This window comes from Colius striatus, chromosome 2 (genome assembly GCF_028858725.1).
Source record: "Colius striatus isolate bColStr4 chromosome 2, bColStr4.1.hap1, whole genome shotgun sequence".
Classification (NCBI taxonomy): domain Eukaryota; kingdom Metazoa; phylum Chordata; class Aves; order Coliiformes; family Coliidae; genus Colius; species Colius striatus.
In genome coordinates, this window is record NC_084760.1 from 110,304,853 (window position 1) to 110,331,149 (window position 26,297).

Here is a 26,297-nt window from a genome sequence, read left to right on the forward strand (position 1 = left end):
CGGGTGCCGCTTCGCGTTCGCGCCGGCCCGGGCCGAGGCCGCGGCGCTGGGTCCCTCCCCGGGCTGGAAGCGGAACGGCGGCGGGTGCGGACCGGGCTTTCCGAGGAGCAGCCGCCTTTTCCCCGCGTGCGGGCAGAGCGCTGTCCCCCGCGGACAACGCCGCGGCTGCTGGGGCAGCGGTGAGCGGGGCGCGGGAGGGGCGCGGGGCTTGCCGAGGCACGGCCCGGCACGGCCCGGGGGAGGAGAACCCGCCGGGGTCGGTCGCTTCTGAGCGGCGCTGCTCGGTTCCAGGGTGCCGGCCCGGGCTGCGCTTCTGAAGCGGGGGCCTCGGTGCTTTGACGGACTCGTGGCCACGGCTCCGCGACTCACTGTCGCGCTGGCGTTTAGGCAGCCTGACAACTTCTCTGGGGGCTGTCGCAGCGTGTCTGCTGCGCCTCATTCTTCATGTGCGTTGCGCTTCCTTCAAGTGCCCCAAATCCAAGTTCTCCCCTACCTAGCTGTAAACTCTTTCGGGCTCGTTCTGACAGCTCTGCTCTAAAGAGAGTTTTTCATGCTAAATGCCGTGACAGGGTGAAGTTATGAAGTGAAATAATACTACAGAGACTTTTGTTTTGCTCTGTTTAACCCAGTTTGCTCTGGGTTTTTTCGAGGAGAACCTCTTTCTGTGTGTGCTAGTCATTCTGGGAAGAGGGTCTGTGAACGAAACGCTGGCTCGTTTTCTTGGAGGGGGCAATGTGAGCCTCTGCAAAGTGGGGTTTTCTTGAGAGCTTTATCCTGGGATCAGAAGCTTTGCCTCAGCCACTTCTGAGGCCAAGGAGCTGAGATGCTTGCTCATGCTTCCCCTGGCACACAGCTCGGAAGTAAACCCTTGTGCCTGCTTCCCCCGTGTCTCTGCAGGCCCCTTCCCCGCCATGGTGAACGAGAGGCACGATGGCAACCTGCTGGTGCACCTGGGAGCCAAACTGCAGGCCTCTCCGAAGGAGCTGCTGCGTCAGCGGCGAGGCCACGATGGCCAAGCCGAGTACCTGATCCAGTGGAGCGTCGTCAGCTTGGAGGAGAGAGCGGCGGGAGGCGGCGGCGCCTCCTCCTCCTCCTCCGCAGAGACCAAGCCGGAGAGCATCTCGCTGTGGATGTCGGCGGAGGAGGTGTGCGCCAGCTGCCCGGCGCTGCTGGGCACGGGGGAGCCGGCGGGGCAGTGGGGGAAGGAGGAGAAGGCGGCCGTCCCGCCGGCGGAAGCGTCGCTGCTGGAGATGAAGGCCGACGTCGGGAGCCTGGTGCGGCGAGCCGGGCGGCAGCTGGCCGAGCCCGGGGCGCCCGAGGCCTCCGTCCTCAACACCGTGCACGTGCTGAGCGCCTACGCCAGCATCGGCTCGCTGGCGGGCGCCTTCAAGGAGACGGGAGCCCTGGACTTGCTGATGAAGATGCTGTGCCATGAGGAGAAGCAAATCCGCCGCAGCGCCGGCAAGATGCTGCGGGCCCTGGCCTCGCACGATGCAGGTGGGGGCTGCTGCTGCTCGGGGCCGCCGGGAGCGGAGGGGCCTGTGTGTCTGTGTGTAGGGGGGGGGTATGCTGAGGAAGCAGCGTGTCTCAGGGGGTGCTGGCAAAGAGGGGAGAATCAGAGTGGAGCTTCCAAGTGGCTTGGTCTTAGCTGCCTGGGGTGCTCTGAGATTTGGGAGCTCTTTCCCTGACAGGTTCCTCAGCTGGGATGCTGATTAACTGTTGGGAGGACCTATGCCAAAGTGGCCTGGCAGAGTGTTGAGGTGTCTATGCTGCATGCCATCATTTGGAAAAACTCCAGCTGGTTCTTGGCAGAGAGCATTTCCTCAGGCGCCTGTGGGCAAAGCCCTGGATCCTCACCCTCATTTGAGAGGAGCCGCTGTGGCTGGAAGTGCCCAGTGAGGCTTGAGTGGTGTGTCCCACAGAGATTTGACTTTCCTGAATACGTGAGGGTCTCCAGTGGGTCAGGTGGAGGGCTGATTCAGGTTAAAGCTTAACTTTTTTTTTTACCTGGAACCGTGTTCTGGAGTCAGTTATTTGGGGTTGTTGCTTTGGTGGAATCTTATAGCTTCAGAGGTGGAAAAAATACAGTGATCTACCGGAGCAAAATGTTGCCATTCCAGGTGAAAAGACAGAATGTGGTTCAAAGCGACACTGAGCAGCAAAGCTGTTCCTCAGCTGCAAGTTGGTCTTGCCCAGCAGAGTGGGGTGACGGTTATCTTTAGGGGGCCTGAAGAGCTTCTGTTCTTGTTGTAGGGAGCCGGGCCTATGTCCTGCTGTCCCTGAGCCAGCAGGATGGCATTGAGCAGCACATGGACTTTGACAGTCGCTACACCTTGCTGGAGCTGTTTGCTGAGACAATATCCTCTGAAGAGCATTGCATGTCCTTTGAGGGGATTCACCTTCCCCAGGTGGGCCTGTGGGCTTTAGGGGTCAGGAGGGGTGAGTTGGGGGGCCAGAGCTGGTGTCCCTGCTTGGGACAGGAGGGCAGTGGGCACTGGGAGAGCTGCACGGGGTCTGGGCCTGACGTGAGGCCAGGGGCTGGCAGAGAGGCCCATGGAGCTGCTGTGGGGGGCTGGTGTCGGGCAGAGAGTTGGGCTGGTGGCTCTGTGCAGGCTGCAGCCTGACAGCTGGGCTCGTTGCAGATCCCTGGGAAGCTGCTGTTCATCCTGGTGAAGCGCTACCTGTGCGTCACGTCTCTCCTGGACCAGCTGAACGGTGGCGTGGAGCAGGGAGGGGAGCAGCCGGCCCGCGCCGTGCCCGGCCCGCTCCTTGCCGAGAGCAGCCGCCTGAGGCAGGAGTTTGAGTTCAGCATGGCCATGGCCAACCTCATCTTGGAGCTGGTGCACGTGATGGGCTGGGAGCACAGTGACGGGCTGGAGCCGCTGCCCCAGCAGGAGCCGCGGCCTCGCGCTGCCCATTCCATCTTCCAGCCCAAGCCCCTGGTCTGTGCTACTGCCCAGGTGCCTGTGCTCTCTTCACATCATGGTCCCCACAAAAAGCAGGGTGGTGCCCTCCTGGTCCCCTTGTCAGACGGTGGTGGCTGCGTGGAGCAGGGGCGGGCAGAGCCGGCGCGTGGCATGCGGGTGCGCTTGCTGGAGGACTACGGTGACATCCGAGCTGGGGAGGAGGGCGAGTTCCTGCAGAGCCCGAGCAGCGTGCACACAGTGAAGGTAGGCCACTGCTGCAGGTTGTCTGGCTGGGGCGGCAGAGGGGAGTGACGGGCGACTGGCAGTGCCCTAAGGCTGTCTTCACGTGCAGGAAGTTGGATAACTGGCGTATCATAATTAAGATGCTGTCTAATTCTGTCCTAGCAAAGAAATCACCTTTCAGCACTGGAAGTGCAGATCCTGAGGAAAGCTGGTCTGGTTTGGTAGCAGTTGTCCTGCTAAGATTTCTTAGCCTCTAAAACAGGTGTCTCTGTCCCACTCCCAGGAGCAATTCCTAGCCCAGGTTTGATCCTGGGGGTGGTTTGGGATCAAGCTAGCTGGCATAAGTGAGTAATGAAGAAAAAGGTGCCTGAAAGTCTTGAACATGGCATGAGTTTAGTGCAGGGCCACAAAGATGATGGAGTGGAGCATCTCCCTTCTGATGAAAGGCTGAGGGAGCTGGGGCTCTTTGGCTTGAAGGAGACTGAGGAGTGACCTCATTAATGTTTACAAATACGTAAAAGGAAGGTTTCAGGAGCATGGAGCCAGGCTGTTCTCAGTGATGGCCAATGACAGGACAAGGTGCAATGGGTACAAGCTGGAACGTAAGAAGTTCCAAAGAAACTCAAGGAAAACTTCTTCCCTGTTGAGGTGAGGGAGCACTGGCACAGGCTGCCCAGATGGGCTGTGGAGTCTCCTTCTCTGGGGACATTAAAACTCACCTGGATGAGTTCCTGTGTGACCTACTCTAGGTGTTTCTGCTCTGGCAGGGGAGCTGGACTGGATGATCTTTTGGGGTCCCTTCCAACCCTTAAGATTCTGTGATTCTGTGAGTGACAGTAATTAGAGCATACTGTTCTCACTGGGTTGGACATGGCCTATGTAGCTGTTTTGTTTGATCTGCAAGTATAGTCTGGGATCTGTTTCCCTTTAAATAAGTCCTTCAGGTATGTAGACCTTAATGAGAGTTCGTGTTGAAAAGAGCTGTTAGAGCTGTATATTTGTAGTTGAGTGGCTGAGTTTGTGCCAGAGATCAGGGAAAAAGCCTGAATATTGGAGGAGAGGGTGGTATCAGAATAGTTTGGGTTGGAAGGGACCTTTAATGGTCATCTAGTCCAACCTCCCTCCAGTGCCCAGGGATATCTTCAACTGGATCAAGTTGCTCAGAGCCTCATCCTTGAATGTTTCAAGGGATTGGGGTATCTGCCACCTCTCTGGGTAACCTGTGCTAGTGTTTCACCACCCTCATTGTAAAGAATTTCTTCCTTATGCCCAATCTAAAACTATCCTCTTTCAGTTTAAAACCATTACCCTGATCCTATGGCAACAGTCCCTACTGAAACATATATCTCCATCTTTCTTGTTGGCCCCTTTAAGTACTGAAAGGCTGCAATTAGGTCTCCCTGGAGCCTTCTCCAGGCTGAACAACAACAGCTCTCTCAGCCTTTCATCGTAGCAGAGGTGCTCCAACTCTCTGATCATTTTTGTGGCCCTCCTCTAGACCCGCTCCAACAGCTCCATGTCCTTCTTATGTTGGGGGCCCCAGAGCAGGACTCCAGTTTGGGCCTCACCAATAGAGAGGCACAATCCCCTCCCTTGTCCTGCTTTCATGCTGCTTTTGATGCAGCCCAGGAATGTATTAAACAGTCCTGGTCCCAATGCAGACCCCTGAGGAACATCCTTTGTTACTAATCTCCATCTGGACATGATCACTATCTCCAGATGTGACCATCCAGCCCATTCCACTATCCCTAGACAGAGGGCTGTCTCTGCTCGTGCCCTCTGCTCAGCCAAGCATTGTTGGCTGCTAATAGGGCTATAATTGAGTTCATGCAATCTGTTAAATTGAGATAGTGAACAGTAAAATGACAAACTGTGACTCTGCACAGATGTTGGTGTGCACAGTTAGGAGGGAGTTACATTTGTTTTGGTTTGTCTCCTTTAATTTGCAAAAATACATACTTTGGCTTTGCAAGTGATAAATAAGGAGTCTGAGGCCACTTCTGACTTACCTTCTGCATGTTTGAAGATCCATCTCATTTAAATATGCTCTCAGCTTTTGTTAGGCATGAGATTCTCTAGCTTTCTTGGACTACAGTTTGTTTCACGAACTGCCATTGTTTTCATCTACAGCCTAATAAAAATTAGCCAGTTAAGAACACCCATCACTCATTTCTCTTCTCCTATTGTCTCTCTTCGTTTTCTTGTGCACAAGGAAGTTGTGTGAGTGTTCTTTTGGGTTTTTTTTTCCTCAGCCTTGCAGACTGTTTCTTCCTTCTGATACTCTTCTGTTTATTCAGCGAGAACTGGTTTTAGGAAGAATTTTTCCAATCACCTTTCAGTAACTTTCACTCACTCTGGTCCAGGCTTCTTAACTGTCTTCTCACAGATGTAATTTAAATCAGCCTGTGCAAGAAGGATACTTCCAGCCTTACCTGCTGGTTTGATGGAGGATGTTAACTATGTGCTTGTACTGAGAGAGCATAACTTTGGGCAGCATGTGCTGGGCAAATACAGCTTTCCCCTCTTATGTGCACTTTCTTCTAGTCTTTTTCTTTCCCTTTCATAGTCCTAAGTTTTTGGGCTCTGTTGAGCAGATTTCTTGAGCTCAGTTCCTCAGTCACTTTCTTCTCTGCTTTAATAATTTTCTGTTTGATGCTCATGCTTTACTGAAGCTGACAATTGCAATTGATCTGAAAAATCTGTTGTTTCAGCAAAGAAGGCTCATGCATCAATCTGTCAGAACTGGCACTTGAAGCAGGCTTCCATGTCAATGCACAGTTATATCTAACACTTTGAGTTGTTCTTGCCACTAAAATATACTTTAAAGGTTTGCATACTACTGAAGGCAAAGCAGTGAAGCTTAATGATGACTTATTTAACCGTTGTTTTCTCAGATTAGAAGCACTGGCTTTAGTGTTTGTCAGCCACATGGAAACACCAGTGAAGAACCTAAATTCTTCCCACTTTCCAACTGTGCTTCTGGCAGATTACTTGGCGTGTCTTTCATTTCTCTCCACCAAACTGAATTTCCCATCTCAGTTGTGGCAACTTCTGCACTTGTGTCCCTCTACCTGTTATCTATTTGCTTTGCTTTCTTTTCTGTTTACTCAATATTCCAGTAAAATACTCTTCTAGTTTTGGTCTGTGCATAGATTTATTTTTTCTTTGCAGCCTCCCTCAGTTGAATAACTGTTTTGCATCTTATTTTGAAGTGGCTGATGAATCTTTTGTCTCCCATAACTCAGTCCCTAGAGGTAAATTGCAAAGGAAATACATTTGTCCTCATGCTCCTTGATTTCTAAGATCTGTCTTTTCCTAAAAATATGGCTTATATTTTTTTATAAGCTTGTACTTGCTTTTACTCGTAATGTAGCTGAGTGCTTGGAAAGAGAACTAAGTTCCTTTCACATCTTCCTCCCATTGCCTGTGATGTAAATTTCAGAGGGATGTTTCTATTCCTTGTTGAGCTGAAGGACACTGTTAACTTCCATTCCCTTTGTCCAGTTGGTCCCTTGGGTTCCTTCTATTCTCCTATCTGTTTTTCTATTTAATTACATTGAATGAGCTTGCAATTGCTCCATCCAGGCATATTTTCAGCAGCAGTCATCTGCAAGGACTCATACTACTACTGGCAAAACCAGATCTAAATGGCAATAAATATTCAGGGAAGAAGAGTGTTGTCTGTTGTATTTGCAAGTGCCTAATTTCTGCCGTGATTAGTGTTCCTTGCCTCCTTCCAGTCTATCTAGGAAGTTGGGAATGTACAAGGAGTCTTTAGGGGTGCTAAGTTTTACCCTGCTCTTTGTGTCCTTGTGTATGTGTCTGCAGCAGTCGCCCAGAGTTATGTGAGAAACTTGAGTCAAACCCTTCAATGAGATTTTTTTCTACAGAGTATCTGCCATCCCCAAAATATGTTTGTAATGATGTCTCTTGATTGTCGTTGCTTTTCTGAGCCTTTGCCATCTGTCTCTCTTTGAAGGGAAACTTGATTTTTTTGTCTCTTTTTCTTATCTTATGTATCACACTTGCTTTGTATTGAGAGTTTATCTGCAGGTGAGTATTGAGTTCAAGTTACAAGAACAGCTTCTCCCCAGTCCTTAACATTTTGATCCTTTCCTTTTTGATTCATTCTGCTGTGGCAGCTCACCCTGCCTGAGGCTTGCTCTCAGTCTTCTGTGTGCAAAATGTATTTTTGATTGGGGTTAGTCCATCATGAGCCTGTCTCCTTCCTCCTCTCACCTTTCCTCTGTTGCTTTCTTTGCATCTCCAAAGAAAAAGTGTCACAGTTGTGTCTGGTCCTTCGGTCATGGGTTATTTTTCTTGACTGCTTTGGGAGATTTGGTACATAATTAGTTCAGGTCAGGGATTCATTGAACACTAACTGATGTTGTGTGTAGAGTTGAACTCTGTTTCTTTCCATATAGTGCTTTCTTAAAGTCTCTCAACATCTTATCTCTTTAGTTCTCCAGCACAGGGCAGTCCTAGTAGCACTGGTGTAAATCCCAAAGAGCTCTCAGTGAATCAGGCAACCCATATGTTTTTCTGCTGTCTTTTTAAAAAGTCCTTGACACCTTGTACTTGCTGCGTTCCTGCTCCCAGAAGGTTAAATGTAAAACTATGGTATAGGAAGCCACGAAAAAGAAATCCTTTTGATTTTGAGAGGCAACTTGGACAAAGCCCAGGAAACAATTGCCTTCTGTGAGGCATGCTTGTCAAGAGCTCAAAACCTGTCTGAAAGGGTTGGTGTATGACCAAAGTGTAAAAGTAGAACCGAAAGGTCAAGTCAGAGCAGGAAAAATAAATTTTCTTTATCATAGAATCATAGAGTGGTAGGGAGTGGAAAGGACCTTCAGACATCATCTAGTTCAACCCCCCTGCAGAGGCAGGTCAATTCACCGAGTGGTTTGGGCCTCAAGACCCTTTATCTACAGCTCATCTGCCTCGAGGTCGTGTTGGTTCCCTTCCTTTGTATGCTTTTCCCCAATACACCTCCTGCTGGGCACTTTTGGAAGGAGCACGCTTAACTACATGCTTTCACTGCTGCTGTGCTAGATGAGATCTGTCGTAGTTGCAGGCAAAGTCGGTGGGTTTTTAAAAGTAAAGATCCGAGTGTAGCCAGGGAAACAAGTTAATAAAGGTGGTTTGCTTCAGAATTAATGTGTGTGTTGAAATCTTCATGTGGATTAGGTGGTCTCATACTTGAACAGTGCTTGCTATCTCCGTGCCTTTGGAAAACAGGAGAACAAATGTAGCCCGAGTGGTGAAGGAGTGAGCAAATCTGATCATCCAGATCTTTTTCACCCACAGGTTTTATGGCAATCAGGTCAGACCTCCTGGGTGCATTGGCACATGTTGGAGATCATTGGCTCTGGAGGCCAGTGGGAAGATCCTGCTGCTCAGGAAAAAGAACAGAGTCCATCAGAAAGCTTTAAGGTAGACACAGGTGAGATTATGGGCTGCGGGTGTATGGCTGGGGCATCTCTTTCTTCTGCCATGCTGTGTTGTTGAGTGGTGGACTTAATACAACAACTAGCAGGTTGGATTTAGAAAGCACCATGAGCTTTTAGTTTGTGTGACCATGTAGAGCCGATTAAGTAATTACAAGGCTTGTGGCTGCATGGAGTATTTATGAATCCTAGGCTTCTGTCATGACATGACAAAAGTCATGATGTAAAAAGCGTGACACTCATTTAAACTGCAGCTGTCAAAAAAATGTCTGTTTGAATTCATGGAACAAACTGCCAAAATAAGAATGCAGAATCTCTCTGAGATCAAGCTGCTTTAGGCACCCTCAGATACCTCTAAGTACATGAGATCACCAGCTAATTATCCACTTGAAAAATAGTCTTATTTCCAGCTGAAAAGATGGCTTTTTTAATGAGTTCTCTCTCTTGCAACTAAAGACTCAGCTGCACGTCAGTGTGAAGCGACTGAGTTAAACCAAACTTGGTTAGACTTTGTCTTTTTTCTCTGATTTTGGTAAAAGCATGAGCCCTGTTTCACTTGTGTGTAAAACTTCCCAGGCATCCTATCCCACACAGAAACTGAATGGGAAAAGTAGATGCTTACTGCCTTGGATCTTGACAAGTTGGAGAGATTAGCCCATCTCGAGTGACTGTTAGTAATCAGATGTGTATGCAGTTACTCTTGGCGTGCTTGAGCCTCTTCAAGTCAGTTTGACCCTTTTCTCTTTAGTTGTGAGGTGATCCCCCACCTTGCACATGCAGAGTGTGCTAAAAGTTGTTATGTAGCAGATTTCAGCAGGTGTCGATTCTGCTCCTATTTCTAAATTAGCCAGGGAACACCCAACCTACGTAACGGATTTTATCTCCCTCTCTCCATTTTCAGTGCATCACTTAAAATGAGTGTGGTAACTATGCACTCTCAGTTTGCTTTTGCCTATAAGCATTTGCCCTGTTAGGAGGCATTTGGGAAAGAGAGAAGCTCACAGCAGAATGAACTTCCTGTCCATTGACTCCTCCGGCATCTCAGACCAGCCCTGTTTCTGTGGGTTCTGCAGATGTCCCTGGTGCATTGCTATGGCTGCTCCAGGCACTGTGGGAACAGGGTGGGGGAGCAGGGAGCTCAAGGTGCCCATTTTGCTGCTCTGCAGCCCAAGGAGGTTCAAGGGAAGGTGGGAATCCCTGTATCTACAGCTTCTGGGGTCTCCTCCCAGCACTTCCCCTCTCTCTCACAGCCCTCCCGTCCCCTACATTTCTCGCCCAGGGCCGTAGGGCAGTGGGGCCTCCTCTGCCCAGATCTTCCGTGTGGGCTCTTTCCTGGGGAGCAGGGGGGTGCAGCAGAGGCCGGGGGAAGGGGCCGAGCTGACAGTGCTCTTCGTGCTCTGCTCTCGTGCAGCGGTGCGGCCGTTTCCCTGCCAGCCCTTTGGGGGGCTGTACTCTCTGCCTTACCTGGGGGAGCAGCCGAGCCAGGCCGCAGAGGCCCTGAGCCGCGCCGAGTGGTGGGAGCTGCTCTTCTTCGTGAAGAAGCTGGAAGGGCAGGAGCAGAAAGAGATCGTCCACCTGATCCAGCAGGAGCAGGGAGAGCAGGTCCGGGCCAGAGCCCGCAGCGGGGACACGGGAGGGAGGGTGTTAGGGAAGGGATCAGGGCCGGGGGAGCAGCTGCCGAGCGCGAGCCGTGTGGGTTCAGCCCGAACGGGGCACAAGTGGGGCTGGAAGGGACGGGGGCGTGGGGGATGGCAGAGCCTGGGGAGCTGAGCCCCGCAGAGGGGTGAGAGGGGACGAGAGGAGCCGCAGCGTGCCGTGACCCTGGCAGGGTGAGGCTGCCCGGCAGGGTCTGGGCGGGCGAGGCGAGCGCACGGGGCCGTCCTGCCGTGGGGGGCGAGTGCGGGCAGGAGGTGCGGGCTGGGGGTGGCCGGGCTGAGGCCGGCGACAGTGCAGGTGTTGCGGGGGCGCGTGAGGGTTCCCTCGTCCCGTCTCCAGCTGCCGGAGGCGGACGAAGAAGCCCTGATCCGGCTGTCGGTGCCCGCGGAGCTGGCCCGGAAGGTGCTGCAGGTCCTGGAGACGCGGTGCCAGGGCAGCGTCCGGCGCGACCTGCGCGGTTCCCGCGTCTACAGCAAATACCTGCTGGGCGGCGGGGCCGAGCGGGGCGGCGGGGGCAGCGCGGCCGTGCCCTCGGAGCGCGCGGGCTGCGGGAGCACCGGCCCCATGGCTGCGCCGGCCCGGGCGGCCACCGACGTCCTTCCTGTGGGCGCGGAGCCGCCCCAGGGCCCTGCCGCGGCGGCCGAGTCGGATGCCTGGCTGTTCCACGAGCTCCTGGCGAGGGAAGGGCTGTTCTTCCCGGAGGTGACGGAGGAGCGGGTCAGGGGTAAGTGCCGGGCCGCAGCCGTGCCGGGGCGGGCGCGTGGCGCCGGAGGCGGCGGGAGGCTCTGGGCAGCGCGCGGCCTGTGGGCAGCGGGGCCCGCGGGGGCCGGGTCTGCGGGGCCGTGGCGCCCTGGGGCCGCCGCCCTGACACCCACGTCCCGGCCTCCCTCCCGCCAGCGCTGGGCAGCTGCGAGGGGCTGGGCGAGAGAGGCTCGCTGGCCAGGATGGCGGCCGTGGTGGATGTGATCCAGAGCGGCAGCGCCGAGCTGGGGCTACGCGTGGCCGGGCTCCGGCACATCACGAAGGTCCTGGAGGAGGAGCCTGAGCCCAAGCAGCAAGTTGGCAAAGCCCCGAGCGGGCCGGGGAGCAAAAGTGTCGGGTGAGCCGTGGGGGCCGCGTGCCCACCGCCTGCTTTCGGAGCCAGGGCAGGTCGGTGGGTTGGGGCTGGTGCCACAGGTGGGAGCACAAGAGGCGGCGTCAGAAGCACGAGGCTGACGCATCCCCACGTGACGGGCAGGAAGGGATGTAGCTCTCGAGGGCCTCAGTGGCCGGCTGGCGTGTTCCCAGGGCCGGCCCCACCGTGGCAGAGCCTTACGGGCAGGGAGCGGATGGTCAGCGGGGCCTGAGGCGCCAACAGCAGCGCCGGAGCCCCTCCTGAGGTGAACGTTGCCGCGCAGGGAGAAGCTGGTGAAGGCGACGGTGGAGCTGCTGAGCAGCGAGGTGGCGGAGAAGGCGCTGGTGGCGGTGACGCTGCGGCTGCTGGCCGTGCTGCTGGCCAAGCACGACTGGCGCGTGCCGTTCGCCACGGAGGGAGGCGTGCGGGCTGTGCTGGCCCGCATGCGGCAGCACGCCTCCTCTGCCCTGGTGCAGCAGGCCGGGCTGGCGGTGAGCGCGGCGCGGGGGACGGCACGGTGGGAAGGGCGGCAGCCACCCGCCGCCCTCCTGACCGCCGCTGGCCCCGCAGGCCCTGAAGGTGCTGGTGGGAGCGGCGGCCGGCGACGCGGGAGGCGCCGGCGGGAAGCCCCTGTCTCGTGCCGACGCGCAGGTGATGCGGGAGATCTTCGCCAGCATTGGTTCTGCCTCCCACGAGGGCTCCTCGAGCCTGCTGAGTGCCATCCCCGCCGCCGTGAGCACCATGCGGAGGGTGCCAGGGTAGGCGGCGAGCGGGGCCTGCGTCTGGGGAGGGGTCCCGCTGCATGGGGGACGCCCAGGGGGTGCGGGGGAGGCGACACCCACATCGCCGTGTGCCCGCAGGGGCTCCTCGGGCGTGCAGAACGGTTTGCTGGTGGTGAACATGCTGATGGATGGGCACCGGGGCCTGGCCGAGCAGCTGGTGAGCTGCGACCTGCCCAGCGTGCTGCGGAGCTGCTGGCGGGACGGGCAGGGCCCCGGCTGCCCCCACATGACGCTGGCCCTCGGCGCCTTCAACCGCCTCGCTGAGCACCAGCTGCCCCTGGGCCCGGGGCCGACAGGTAGCGCGTGGCCCGTGCCCCCACCGTGCCACGGCCCCGCGGGCAGCAGGGCCGGACTCCGCGCCGGCACCGCTGCGGCACCTCTCCCTGTCGTGGCAGGCGCAGAGGCCGCGCTGGAGCCCGGGGACGTGCGGGCGCTCCTGGGCAGCCTGGGCGACGGCGACTGCTCCAAGGATGTGGTGGTGGCCCTGGAGCGGCAGCTCTGCGCCCAAGGCCCCGCCGCCTGTGACGCGGTGGCCCAGCTGCTGCGGGACCAGAGGTGCTTCAGGCCGCTGCTGCGCAGCTTCAGGCTGCTGGAGGCAGAGAAGGCCGTGAGCCTGAGCATCCTCAGGTGGGTCTGGGGGCTTCGGTGGGGGACCGGGGCCTCCCCAGAGGGCGTGTGGGTGCTGGCAGGGACGTGAGGGGCACGTGATATGTGTCGGTGGGTGTCAGGAGGGGCTGTGCCGGGAGGGGCTGTGCCTGGATGTGGGGCTGTGCCTGGATGTGGGGCCGTGCGGGGCTGGAGCAGCACGTGCCCGGGAGCCAGTGGGGTCTCCGAGGCATCTGGGCAGCCTCGGCTGCTCGTCCCCATGGGTGCTGCCTTCGAGGGGGACGGGGAAACTGGGCTGCCTGTGGCACTGCTGTCCATGTGCCGTGGCCTGAGCAGGCCCCTCTGTCATTCAGGATCCTGAACAAGTGCCTGGACGGTTACCAGGAGGACGTGCTGCCCTGGCACGAGTGCGTGGAGCCCTGTTTGTCCTCCCTGAGCACCCACAGCAGCGACCGGGAGGTGAGGGGGCCGCAGGGCTCCCAGCAGGCAGGGCCAGATTTGCTGGGGCCATGCTGTGGCCGACAGGCTGGGAAGGGGGTGGCTGTCCTGGCTGTGGCCGCCATGCCCAGCACCCTGCCCAGCACCCTGCCCAGCACTGTGCCCGGCTGGGCTGTCCCAGGCAGCACCGCGGTGTCTGGGCAGAGGGGCTGGCGCGTGGCAGCATCTGCTGCTGGGGTCTGGCAGGTTCCAGCCCCGTCCCGGCCCTCACGCCCCCCGACTCGGCAGGTGCTGCAAGAGGTCGTCGGCTTCCTGCACCGCCTGGCCACAGCCAGCAAGGACTGTGCGGTGGCCATGTGCCGGGCGGGCACCCGCGAGGCCGTGTCCAAGGCCCTGGAGAAGCAGCACGTGGCCCCGGCGCTGGCACCGGCCCTGCTCGACCTGCTGAGCGACTGCGAGAAGGTCGGTGGCCTCTACCAGCAGCTGACGGCGAGCATCCTGGCGGGCTGCATCCAGGTGGGTCTGGCCCGGCTGTCCTAGCACAGCCCCGTGCTGGGGAGGGGAGGGGAGGGCAGGAGGAGCCCGGGCTGCTGCTGAGAGCCTGTCTTGTGCCCTCCCGCAGCTGGTGCTGGGGCAGATCGAGGAGCACCGCCGGAGCCACCAGCCCATCAGCATCCCCTTCTTCGACGTCTTCCTGCGCAACCTGTGCCGAGGCGAGTGCGGGGAGTGGGAGCGAGCTGCTGTGGCTGAGGCGCGTGGGGCAGGCGGGTGAAGGCTGCGTGTGCTCTCCCCGCAGGCTCCAGCGTGGAAGTGAAGGAGGACAAGTGCTGGGAGAAGCTGCAGGTCTCCTCCAACCCACACCGGGCCGGCAAGCTGACGGACAGGAACCCCAAGACCTACTGGGAGTCCAACGGCAGCACCGGCTCCCACTTCATCACCGTGCACATGCAGCGCGGCGTGGTGGTCAGGTGGGGCTGGGGGCCGTGGGGAGGGGAGGCCCGTGGGTGCTGGCGGGAGGCTGCCGAGGCGTGGGCGGGAGGCAGAGCTGCCGGGCAGCCCCCGTGTGCTGCCGTGCTGCAGGGAGATGAGCATGCTGGTGGCCAGCGAGGACTCCAGCTACATGCCGGCCCACGTGGTGGTGCTGGGGGGAGACGGCCCGGCTGCCATCAGAACGGAGCTCAACACGGTGAGTCCCCGTGGGGTCCTGGGAGCGGGGGCTGGTCCCTGATGTGCCCCGGGAGGGTCTGGGCCGGTGCGGGGCCCAGGGAGGTGCCCCTGGGGAGGACGGGATGGCCCAGGGGGCTGGGCCGGCCGGGCGGCCAGTGAGGGCTCGCCGTCTGTCACAGGTGACCGTCCTGCCCTCGGACAGCAGAGTGATCCTGCTGGAGAACATGACCCGCTTCTGGCCCGTCATCCAGATCCGGGTGAAGCGCTGCCAGCAGGTGGGGGAGCGGGGGCCGGGCTGGGAGCCGGCGGCGCGGGGCGCTGGGGCCGTGCCCCAGGAGCTGAGGTCACATCATCCCGCAGGGCGGCATCGACACGCGCGTGCGCGGCATCGAGGTGCTGGGCCCCAAGCCCACCTTCTGGCCCATCTTCAAGGAGCAGCTGTGTCGGCGCACGTTCCTGTCCTGCAGCGCCCGGGCTCACGCCTGGTGCCACGAGATCGGCCGGGACCGGGGGCGGCTGCTGCAGCTCTTTGGCAGGTGAGGCGGTTCTTGGCTGTGCCGTCCCGGCCCCGCCATCCTGGGGCCCGAGGGCCGCCGAGCCGTGTGCTGCCCGGCCGCTGTTGCAGGCTGAACCGGGCGCTGCGGCACGAGCAGGGCTTCGCCGACCGCTTCCTGCCCGACGATGAGGCGGCCCGGGCCTTGGGCAGGACGTGCTGGGAGGCGCTGGTGACTCCCTTGGTGCAGAGCATCACTAGCCCAGGTACCTCGTGCTCGCCCGGGCCGTCCATGCCATGGCCCAAGCCAAGGCCGCCTGCTCTGAGTCTGGGCGTCCCCGCAGACACCCACGGCGTCAGCCCCCTGGCCTGGCTGCTGAGCGAGTACCTGGAGAGCGAGGAGCCGCCCCCAAGCCCCACGAGCCACGGGGCCATCTTCAGCAGCCGCGTGCGGCGCCTGACGCAGCTCCTGGTGCACGTGGACCCCGGCGTCCCGGGGCCGGAGGAGGCGAGAGCAGCCGGTGAGCGAGGGGCTGCCCAGCCGTGGGGCTCGGGGGAGTCCGGGAGGGCCCCGAGCCCTGGGTGGCTCGTGGCTGTGCCAGGCCCCCTCGGGGCTGCCTGAGCCCAGGCTCATCCCTTGCAGGCGGGAAGGAGGGAAAGAGCCCGGAGGTGCCGGCCAAGGCAGCGAAGGCGGCGGCACAGCGGAGCGGCGTGTGGGGCATCGCGCGGTGCTGGCGCGGGGTGGTGCAGCAGCAGGTGCGGCGTGGGGCCGGGGAGGGCACGGGGAACGGCGGCCGGGCCCTGGCCGGTCGGTGTCGGCAGAGCCGGGCCAGGCCCCAGGCAGTCGGTGTCGGCAGAGCCGGGCCGGGGCCATGGGCACATCCCACCGCGGGGTCACCCGTCTCGTGCCACGTCCCGCAGGTGCGGCGGTTCCTGGAGGCGGCGGGGCGGGCGCCCGAGCTGGTGGAGCGATACTGCGGGCTGTACCGGCGCCTGCGCCGTGCCACCGAGCAGCTCTTTGGGCAGCGGGCGGCCTTCCTGCTGGCCCTGGGCCAGGGCTTCGCCGCGGCTCTGCTGCAGCTGCCCTTCCCTACGGCCCTGCATGTGAGTCGAGGCAGCGAGGCGCCAGGGCTGGGCCCTGGGCACGGGCTGGGGAGCGGCTCCCCGCAGGGATGTTCCCCCGGCCTGGCCCCGAGGCCACCCAGGAGCCCTCTGCAGCAGCCCCGTCCCTCCGCAGGTGAGCGAGCGGTTTGCCCGGTACCTGGACGGGCAGATCCAGGAGCTCCACGGGGCCGCGGGCGGCGCGGAGCGGCTGCAGCAGATCCTGGAGCCCTTCGTCGTGTTCAGCGGCCTGGAGCTCGCCCACAGCTTCGAGCACTTCTACCGGTGAGGCGCGGCGCGGCCGCAGGAGCCGGGGCCGGCTCTGTCTGCTGGCGGGTGGCTGCCGGCCGTGGGGCCGGGGCCGGCCCCTGACCGGGCACGGTGGCCCCGCAGGCACTACCTGGGGGACCGGCTGCTGGCGCGAGGGCCGTCGTGGCTGGAAGGAGCCGTGGTGGAGCAGCTGGGGCCGTGCTTCCCCGGCCGCTTTCCCCAAGGGATGCTGAGTGACTTGGCCGAGTCAGAGGAGCTGCAGCGGCGGTTTGAGCTCTTCCAGCTGCAGGAGCGGGACAGGCGGCTGCTGGAGCCGGGCCCGGGCCCCAAGGAGGTGAGCGTGGGCAGGCGGGGGCAGCCCAGGCGTCCTGGGCCCAGAGGAGGTGAGCGTGGGGGCGGAAGGGGGTGGCCTGGGGGTCCCAGGCCCACTCAGTGTGGCCTCCCACATGCCCAGGCGCCAGGGCCGGGCTGTGCGGCCGTGCCGGAGGTGAAGGTGCTGGCGCTGTCCCCGCGCTGCTGGCCCGTCGCGCCGCTCTGCTACATGGACGAGCCCGGCAGGTTGTTCCCGGCAGCGCTGAGCTCCCCCCTGCACGAGTTTTCCGCCTTCTGCGGGCGCGGTGAGCGTGGGGTTGGTGGGGGCGCGGGCGGCTGTCGCCGGGGCCCGGGCCCTGCCTGGGGGGTGCCGCGGTGCCCCATGGGGCTGCCCCGGCACTGATGTGGGCTCTGGCAGGTCGGAGCCCGCCGGGCTGGGAGGGCTCGAAGCCGCGGCGGCTGCAGTGGACGTGGCTGGGCTGGGCCGAGCTGTGCTTCGGTGACTGCGTCCTGCACGTGTCCACGCTGCAGATGTACATCCTGCTGCGCTTCAACGGTGCCGAGGTAGGAGCCGGGGCTTTGGCTGGGGTATGGGGGCTGGAACCTGCCCCAGCTCCCTCCTCCCTTCTGCGGGGGTCTCTGATGACATTTGGGGCACAGGCTCCCCCTCGCTTGGCCGAGCCAGCGGCTGGCGGGTGGCCATTGCCCTCCCCTGCCCTCCCCCCTGCAGGAGGTGGCCGTGGATGCCCTGCTGCAGGCCACGGGGCTCCCTGCTGAGCTGCTGGAGCAGGCGCTGGCTCCCCTCACCCACAGCGACGGTGTCCTGGTGCGGAGCTGCAGCCCAGGGGGTGAGTGTGGGGCTGGGGCCCCCAGGGAGGGGCTGCTTCGAGCCCAAGGAGGGCTGGGGTGGGGGTGAGCTTATAGGGGCAGCAAGAGGGTCAGGGCGAGCATGTGGGTGCTCGGAGCCGGGGCTGTGAGTGTGGGGTCAGGGCCCAAGGCCACGCAGGGGGCTGGGGGTGGCGTGTGGGGCCTGACCATGGGTCAGCATGGGGTCAGCTCTCGTGTCTGCGCGTGGGGCTGGGGCTCGGGGCCATTGGAGGCCCCACGTGTGTCCTGGCTGAGCCCAGGCTGGGTGCTGGCTCCAGGTGTGCTGCGGCTGAACCCCACGGCCCTCGCCCGCGCCTCGGGCCGGCCCCTGAGGCTGCTGCCCCAGCAGCGGTACCTGCAGGCACAGAGGGCCGAGGGCAGCGCCCTGGAGAGGAAGAGGAACGTGCTGTGCTGCCTCATCACCCGCATCCTCAAGGCAGAGAAGCAGCTGCACGTGGACAACCTGGTGTTTCGGGTACGGGGGGCCCGAGGGGTGGTGAGGGGCTGCACGGGGGCTGTGCCCGCTGCAGCCTGCACCTCCCTTGCTGCTGTAGGTGATCGCTGCCTGTCAGAAGGGTGAGCTGGGGCCGGGGCTGCAGTTCCTCAGCTTCTGCTGCCACAACGTGGACGTGCTGTCCTGCATCCTGCACCTGCTGAGCCAGGGCTACCTCCGGCGCCAGGAGGAGAGGCCTCAGGTCTTGGAATACGTCTCTGCCAAACCCACAACACCTGTCGGGGGCCAGGCACAGATGGTTTTCCAGAGCCAACCCCCAGTGGCATCTCCAGATGAGGACAGCATAAACTCCCTGTACGGGTAGGGATGCATGGCACCAGGTGCAGAGGGCTGTGCATCTTTAGGGACATAACACATTTCTCCATGCCAGGTTGAATCCCAGCGTGGACAGGTCAGAGGAGTTTCTCATGGCAATGCTGCCAGTGCCGATGGGGCACACGCTCAGCCCAGAGGAGGCAAAGCTGCTCATGAACCAGACGGTATGGCGGGTCCAGGATACTCTGAGCATCTCAGATGATGTTGCTCGGCACCTCCTCATGCACTGCAGGTGGAACGTGGATTTCCTGATCCAGTGCTACGTGGAGAACCGTGAGGCCCTGCTTATCTCCTCGGGGCTGCAAGTGCAGGATGCTCAGTCCCCGCCGAGCCCAGGAACACACTGCCCGGTCTGTGTGAGTCAGCTGTGTCCCACTGAGAAGCCACCAACTCTCTGCTGCATGCACTACTGCTGCAAGGTGAAGGTCCTGGGGTCTTTGGCACCTGTAGCTTGGTGGGGAATTGCTGCTGCCTAGTTGGGGCAGTTGTTCTGTGTCTGAAGCTGTTACCAGGTGCATTGTTTGTTGTGATCCTTCAGCTCCCAATTATTCTATTCCCACTTTCGTGCTTTTGAGTACTTACAGCACAGGTGGGGGTTTCACTTACCCAGCTGGGTGGGGTGGGCCTTCCAGGGTGACATGACCCAGGTGGGGCAGCTCCTTTTTAGCTCTGATCTCTCCTCTTCTGCCTTCACAGCCCTGTTGGAGTGAGTATCTCACAACTCGTATCGAACAGAACATGGTTGTCAGCTGTACCTGTCCCATATCTGAGTGCCGTGCACAGCCGACTGCAGCCTTCATCTGTTCCATTGTCTCCTCTGAGGATATTATAGCCAAGGTGAGGTGGGAGAGGGAGGTACTGGCTGGCTGAGCTCTGTTCCATTTCAGGCAGCACTAGCAGATAATCTTGCTGCTGCTTTTCCCTTCCCATTACTAAGACTGGTAGTGTGATAATTGAGGCAATCTGGATTTCTGCACAGTGGTGTCTGGCTCTCTGATCATGGTCAGTACCAGCTAGTCAGGAAGGTGTAACGTCAGCAAAAGAGCACAGTGGTATTTCCTCTAAACATGTCTCTAGCAAACACCTTCAGGTGCATCCTTAGTTGGGGACTAGGTGAGAGCTGTGGTAGCAGCTCATGACAGGCATCCTCTGCTGGTATGCTGGAAGCAATTGGAAAAACAGGGACAAATTAAGAGAAAACATTAGAGCAGTTTAATTTTATCTCCATATCAATGATGTCGACATCTTTTCCCTTCCATCAGGCTTTGAGCACCTTGGGATTTTGTGCAACTGTCAGAAGTTACCATATCAGATTTAATCTTCACTCTGTGTGGGTCTGCAGACATCTTTAACACAAGCTTCCTAAGCTCTGCTCACTTTAGTCCTCAGTCAGCAGAGGGCAGCAGGAGCTGCTTGTTCTGAGGCAGAAACTTTTTCTCCCCATTCTTTCAGTTTTAGTTATAAGGTAGAGCTGAATGCCCTCCCTAACTAATGGCAGAGCTGTGGCTGTCTCATGACAGCCTCTTTCTGTTAATTGCCAGATAGGTATCTCACCTGTTTTCCACTGCTCTGTTTGGCAGGTCTCCAACTCCTTCTCCAAAAGTATTCTCCTCCTCTTCCAGCTTGTTACTATTATGATCCTGTGTGAACAGTTGTAAGGAGAAATGAACAGCAGTCATAAAGACTCTCCTATCTTAGAACTTTCCCTTAAGCTTGCAAACTGTCTGCCAAAATGGACAAGGCTACAGAAAAGTATTTCCTTCAATGCATCTTTTGTGTTTTGTTTTCTATAAGAAGTGCTTGGAGAATCTGGGTACATCTCTTACTGGGCTTTGCAAATCCTGTAGTCACACCTGCCTGAGAGCAGGATTGATGAGCTTCTTGCTATGGCTGTTTTATTAAAAGAAATAATTATTGCAGGTCACCATAAATTGCAGCCATTTTTAACAAGGTTCTGTAGTGCCCTCACTGAAATGTTCTCTGTTTTTCTTTGGGCTGGAGTATGAATGTCCCGTGCAGAGTCACAGAATCACAGAGTGATAGGGGCTGGAAGGAACCTCAGGAGATCATCTAGTCCAACCCCCCTACATGTGCAGTCAGAAATAATTCAGGGTGCAATAATCTGTGGAGGTCTCTGGTCCAACCTGCTGCTCGAAGTAACCAGATTATTGTGTGAAGATGTAATGCTGAGTGTAAAACATCCTGCTCCAGGTTCAGTCTTCTCTAGTTTTTATCTCCAGAAGTGCTTTCTAACCTTCTGTGACTATAGGAAACAGCCTTTAGGTATGATATGAGGGGTGGGGAATCTACGCAGAAGGAATGAAAGAGTAAACTGAGTGCAGTGTTGTGAGCAGTTGTTCAGACCAATGCAGAGCCCTGAGGCACCCAACCCCAGATGTAAGGGCAAACCAGGCAGCTTCTCTGCCTTAAATCTCCTTCCTGGCTTCTTATTACAGTATGAAAAGGCCCTTCTCAGAGGCTACGTTGAGTGTTGCACCAACCTGACCTGGTGCACCAACCCTCAGGGCTGTGATCAGATCCTCCTTAAAGATGGACTTGGCTATGGGGCAGCCTGTTCCAAGTGCTCCTGGATATCCTGCTTCCACTGCAACTTCCCAGAGGTGAGGCTGAGCTGTCACAGGCAATGCCCTCTAGGCTTTGGCACGCACCCTTCTGCAGCTGTGTGATTGACTGGCTCTCTTTCAGGCCCATTACCCTGCTAGCTGCAGCCACATGTCTCAGTGGGTGGATGATGATGGGTACTACGAGGGAATGACAAGTGAAGCCCAAAGCAAACATCTGGCTAAACTCATTTCGAAGCACTGCCCAAGCTGCCAAGCTCAGATAGAGAAAAATGAGGGATGCCTGCAGTGAGTATGTTTTTTATTTGCTCCTGGGGACAGCAGAACTCAAGCACATACAGTTAGGTCTGCTGTGCTTTAGTTTTTATGAGTTTTTGGCCCTGGAGTGAGAGCAGGTGTGTTTTACAGAAGGATGAGTGGTAGGTAGTGAATAGGAAACGCAAAATGTTCTCCAGCATCCATGGATAAGTCTGTAGTGGAACCCAAACTCATTCTGCAGTACCTTCTCATAGTGCACACCTGCCTGCTCTCAGGAGCCACTGTAGACATGCAGAGGTACAGGTTAGGGGAGACTTCTGCACTGTTTTTTCTTTTTGTGCTTACCTATACCTATAACCTGAAAGCAATTTTCCTTTAGTTGCCTCTTTTGAACTGGTTTGGATCTCTGGCAGCTTTTCACTTGATAAAGAGAGGAGTTGCCCTGGCTTTAGAGATAGAGGTTTAGGAGTTGCCATTTGTTTTCTCTCTCACACTGGCAGAGCCCTCAGTGCCCAGCTGAGGTTTGTCCCCACATGTTGTGTGTAGCCTTAGGACAGTGCAGTGCTTTTCTGCACTGTGGAGGGGAGAGGGGAGGTGCCCATGTGGATCTTGCTTCCAACTGTGGGATGCTTAGTTCACCCTTCAAGTACTTGCTAAGTTGGTAGTGTGAGAACGTGCTGCCAGTTCATACCCAGCTCATTTTTTTTGAGGCAAAGTGACTGGTTTTAAGCATCAGCTGTGTCCAGCAAAGGCTTTGAAAAATACATGCAGGGAAATGCATAGTCCTGAGGGGATGGGAGTGACTGGGTCATGGAGGGGAGCCCTGGGAGCAAGCGGCTGCCCGTGGCTGAGTGATGCTCGTTGTTCTTCTGCCACACAGTATGACGTGTGCAAAGTGCAATCATGGCTTCTGCTGGCGTTGCCTCAAGCCCTGGAGGCCGACACATACGGACTATTACAACTGCTCTGCTATGGTGAGTGGTTCACTACATCCCAGCAGCTGCTGCTTGCGTTCAGGTGTGCCCAGCCTCTCAGAGTGAGGGGCTCCACTGGTGCCCTGTACTTTGTGCCCTTGCCAGTGATACTGTCAGAGTCTGTATTTGTGGCAGCCGTTTCCAGGCAGCCCAAGGACTTGCTGGAAGTTGCTACAGGTGCCTTCTCCCTTTCCTTGCAGGTGAGTAAAGCAGCTTGGCAGGAGAAGCGCTTTCGGGATTACAATGAGAGATGCACCTTTCACCATCATGCCAGGGTAAGGCCTCCTCCTTCCCTGGCAGCTGCAGGATGCTGCCTCAGCCCTGCTGAGCAGGATCATTTCTGTTGTGTCTCAGTGTGTTTCACCTGAAGCTGAGAAGCAGGTTTGGGATCCAGGGAGGGGCATGCCTGACCATTTCACCCTTGCTCTGATGGAAAGGGTAGTTCTCAGCCTGCTTTCTTCTGCTGAGTCTGTTGTGGAAACGGAACACCTAAGTTGTAGTGAGCACGTACTCAAACCCAGGCAGCACTTGGAAGCAGCACAACTAGAAGACTGAAGGCTGAACTCTAGAGCTGAGATACTGTAAAAGATTGAGGGGATGACACAGTAGAGATGTCATAGCTGGATGTAGTAAATGCACTCCTGCTGCCTGCATCTCCTGGGGTGGCACTTCAGGGTGCTTAGCAATAACCTGTGTGGAAGGGGCTGGATTGTTTTATCTTGTGGAGCTTGATGTTGACTGAGGGGTTTTTTTCTGCTTTGGTTATTGCAGGAATTTGCCATGAACCTGAGGAACAGGGTTTCTTCCATCAGTGAGATGCCAGAAGTTAGGACTTTGACCTTTGTTCTTGATGCCTGCAAAGTGCTAGAACAGGCACGGAAGGTAATACTGGACAACAGGCTTGCTGAGGTTCAGGCCTAAAACTATAGGTGAAAGCTCTCCTGATGTTGTGTTACAGTTGGAAGTCCCTCTTTAATGCTCTTGTTATGATTTGCCTTTAAGTTCATGAGCCATAGGCATTTGGGGAGCACTGCGGTACCTGCTGCATGCCCTGAGAGCCACATCAAGAGGGATGTGTGCAGTCAGCCTGGGGCAGCATAGGCCTGCAGTGTCTTCTGTCCCCTGAAGCACAGGGACTGCCTTTGCAGTGTTGCCTTTGCCATATATTCTTGGTTTGTGCGGGTAGATTTGATTCTGAGAGGCATGTGGATGGAACAAGGGTGTCTGACCATGTTTTGTCTTTCCAGAGTGGCAGCTCCTGTAGTCCCCAGGATACAATCCACTGTTTCTTGCTGCTGCTTTTTCTGGCCCGTTGCTTTAAACAGTAGCAGTGTTTCCCTCTAGGTGCCTGGGTAACTCATAACAGGAGTTTGCCAGTGGCTGAAATAGCTTTGTCTTGGGCTCTTGGCGCTGTACAGCACCATGCCTGCTTCCCTTCATTTCCACTTGAGTTCCACTTGGGCTGTGCCCAGCAGTGTGTAGATTCTGTGTGCTGCTTGTTTTGAGTCTCTGCCTGCTGCTCAGTCATACTCAGTGTGCATTTACAGCCTGTGTTCTTGTGATGGCTTGCAGGTGAGAACAATCCGTTATTTCAGACGGGAGTACAAAATATTTACATGTTCTCTTCCAGTCCTGTGAGTAGCCCCAAAAAGGCTGGCCCTGCTGTCACCTGGCATAGAGCAGGAGCACTGACAGGTTTCTCTTAGCCACTGATACACAACAGAGTCTGGAAGGTTTGAAGCTGCTCTCTTCTTGCCTGCTCCAAAGCTGAAAGAGAATGCTTACAGCATGATCTGTGCTGCTCCAGGTGCTGGCCTACTCCTGTGTGTACAGCTACTATAACCAGGACATGGACAGCATGGATATTGTGGAGCAGCAGACCGAGAGCCTGGAGCTGCACACTAACGCTCTGCAGATCCTTCTGGGTGAGTCTCACAGCCTCTCTGAAGCAGAGCCCAGCATTTGCAGCTGTCTGGTTCAAAGCCTTGTAGTGGGGCACTAACGTACACACCAGTACCCAGCTCAAATCTCACAATTCTGCCAGCCCATTTTTGCCTCCTTGGTGTCATTTCTGGGAAGTCCACTGAAGCAGTAACACATTTCCTTCTGAAAGAGGAATGTATGTGCATGGGAAACCTAAGTTACTGTAGCTGGTTCCATAAACAGAGCCAAGGGGCTCGGTCTCAGCTGAACAGTGGAAGCAGTAGTGTGACTTTGTTGGCCTTGAATTGCAGAGGAAACCCTGATGCAGTACCAAGACCTGGCCTCTTCTCTTCGGCTGCTCAAAGCAGAGCATTTCAGTGCTGGTCTGGAGCTGGTGCGTCGCATCAAGGAGCGTCTCTTTGCAATCCTCTGGCACTCCACACAGGTGAAGTCCACACACCTTCTGGTGGCTTGTCTTGCTCTAGTCTAGTTTGATCTTGGGCAGACCTAGAAAGGGGCTTGATCAGCTGAGACTCTCGGGTCTGAGTGTGTTTAGGGAAGGGGTTTGCAGCACAAAATACATCCTAAATCATATATTGTCTCTCTGTTCTCTGTTCTTCCACACCAGCAGGATTTCAATGTTGGGCTCCAGACTTTGGCAGATCCTGATCAGAGAAAAGAAAAACTCTCCAATGTGCCTACTTCAGCCCCTGCCTGTACAGGGTGAGTTTTCTTAATGGGGTAACAAGGAAAGGTGGGTGAGTGCAGACAAAAAGCTGCTGACCAGCTTTCTCCTGTGCTTACTGACATACAAAAGAGTTAATAACTGATGACATGTAGCCCATGTTGTGGTTTGAGAGAGCAGTGTAAGTGCCATAGCAGTGTTGGGAGGACCACCAAAACCTCCCTTGGTATGAAGAAAGCTCCATCATTATCAGAACCAGTTATGGAAGTTGCTCTCTCTGGACTCTGTTGGCTTTCTGTGGAGTGTCACTCATTCCTCAAAGGTGTGTCAGAGACTGAGGAGGTGTCTAGACAAGAGAAGAAAGAATAAGAATATACGTGTGGGGAGATGGAAGATGAGGGTGGTGTGGGGGGTGGCTTCTGAGTGCTGCTCACAGCTAGGGCTCTGCTCTGACCCTCTCCTCCTCAACAGGACCAAACATAGCGTCCTGTGTGACTCCTCCAACACAGATGAAGGTGGCGAAGAGGTTGAAGATGAGTATGAGCCACGGTGGCAGGAATACTATGATGATGATGACGACCTTGACGAAGACAACTTTCTGTTTGATGATGAGTCAGATGACAACCTTGATTGTGACTCCTACTTTGATGATGATGATGCCTATGACTAGAGGTGGGCTGTCACCCAGCCTGGAACTCTGTGCTTTGACTAGTTTGTATTTAGGTCTTTCTTCAAAGACAGTGAGGAGCTGTCAGGCAGAATGAAGAGATGTTTCCTCTGGGAGCTCCTTGCTCAGTGACTTGCCTCTAATACGCAGAAACATTGCTCTGGACAAATGGGCTGTTGTACTGTGGCCACCTCTCAGAAAGGCGTCTCCTCGTCTTTCTCCCTTGTCTCCCTTTCTTCTAGTAGGTATCTAATTGAGTTAGAAAGTCACAGTCCAGCTGCAAAGTGAGGACTATTTGCCACCTGTTAAAGAGTGCTTGGGCTTGCCCTCCCCAGGCCTGGACACCCCTGAGTATGGCACATGTCCTGGGATGGCACTGTCTAATCCAGCCACTGTCTAGAAACACCATAAAGTGCCCTATTTGCACTCAAGTTAAAGCCTCCCATGTAGAGCTGGTGGGATTCCCTCCAGAGCTCAATGGATGTGGTTTCAGTGCATTCCTCTGGTTGAGAGGGATGGCACTTTGTTACTGTTTGTTGGAGTTATTTGGTTGTGTCTTCTCTGCTGTGAAGCAAGATGGGCTGCTGTGAGAAACACAAGTTTGCTAGGGCTATTCTTAAGTATATAAATGTATGCACACACACATATGAGATATATATATATGTATATGTATGCAGAGGTTGTTCAGATAATATTTTATCTTTGCCAAAAAATACTTTATCTTGCAAAAAAAGAAAACCCTGAGGAACAAGGGCTGAAAAATGTTCTATTTGAAAAGAAAATAAAAGTTTTCTTCTAGCACAAGCCTCCTTTGTTGTCTATGGGGAAGAGGAGTGTGAAGGGAGAGGAAGACATCTGCATGTGCCTCAGGGCCATGTCCAAAGCAGAAAATCCTCTGTTGAGGTCTCTCACACACATGGGGCCAGGACTGAAAACTGTAGGTGCACACAATGTGTATTGTGTTAGCAGCAAACACA

At 56.7% G+C, this 26,297-nt stretch overlaps 1 protein-coding gene across 7 annotated transcripts; it reads left to right on the forward strand.

Annotated features, from left to right (window-relative positions):
• LOC104552187 (cullin-9) lies at positions 1-26,091 on the forward strand. Of its 7 annotated transcripts, none has more exons than XM_061989094.1 (41): positions 1-179; positions 898-1,497; positions 2,254-2,408; positions 2,643-3,170; positions 8,457-8,592; positions 10,008-10,198; positions 10,592-10,976; positions 11,150-11,351; positions 11,650-11,857; positions 11,937-12,124; positions 12,227-12,444; positions 12,544-12,775; positions 13,108-13,213; positions 13,481-13,708; positions 13,815-13,905; positions 13,989-14,160; positions 14,273-14,378; positions 14,539-14,634; positions 14,720-14,895; positions 14,985-15,118; positions 15,197-15,373; positions 15,496-15,608; positions 15,774-15,956; positions 16,090-16,238; positions 16,347-16,557; positions 16,678-16,840; positions 16,954-17,099; positions 17,266-17,383; positions 17,681-17,877; positions 17,957-18,216; positions 18,287-18,650; positions 18,928-19,068; positions 20,688-20,852; positions 20,938-21,101; positions 21,952-22,045; positions 22,246-22,320; positions 22,817-22,927; positions 23,853-23,970; positions 24,280-24,413; positions 24,597-24,691; positions 25,125-26,091. In XM_061989094.1, the coding sequence occupies exons 2-41, from the start codon at positions 912-914 to the stop codon at positions 25,321-25,323; spliced, it is 7,515 nt and encodes a 2,504-aa protein (XP_061845078.1). In that variant the 5' UTR covers positions 1-179; positions 898-911; the 3' UTR covers positions 25,324-26,091. The 7 variants fall into 7 exon arrangements, with proteins under 7 accessions (XP_061845078.1, XP_061845079.1, XP_061845075.1 ...); XM_061989095.1 differs by having other exon boundaries at positions 24,600-24,691; XM_061989091.1 differs by having other exon boundaries at positions 12,227-12,775.
• The last annotated feature ends 206 nt before the right edge of the window (positions 26,092-26,297 follow it).

Excerpts from the sequence above, each read along its gene's own strand:
- LOC104552187 (XM_061989088.1), top strand. The coding sequence starts at position 912 with ATGGTGAACGAGAGGCACGATGGCAACCTGCTGGTGCACCTGGGAGCC. Across the intron at positions 21,102-21,951 it reads AAAAATGAGGGATGCCTGCA|TATGACGTGTGCAAAGTGCA; the intron begins GTGAGTATGTTT and ends TCTGCCACACAG. Across the intron at positions 24,692-25,124 it reads TCAGCCCCTGCCTGTACAGG|GACCAAACATAGCGTCCTGT; the intron begins GTGAGTTTTCTT and ends CCTCCTCAACAG.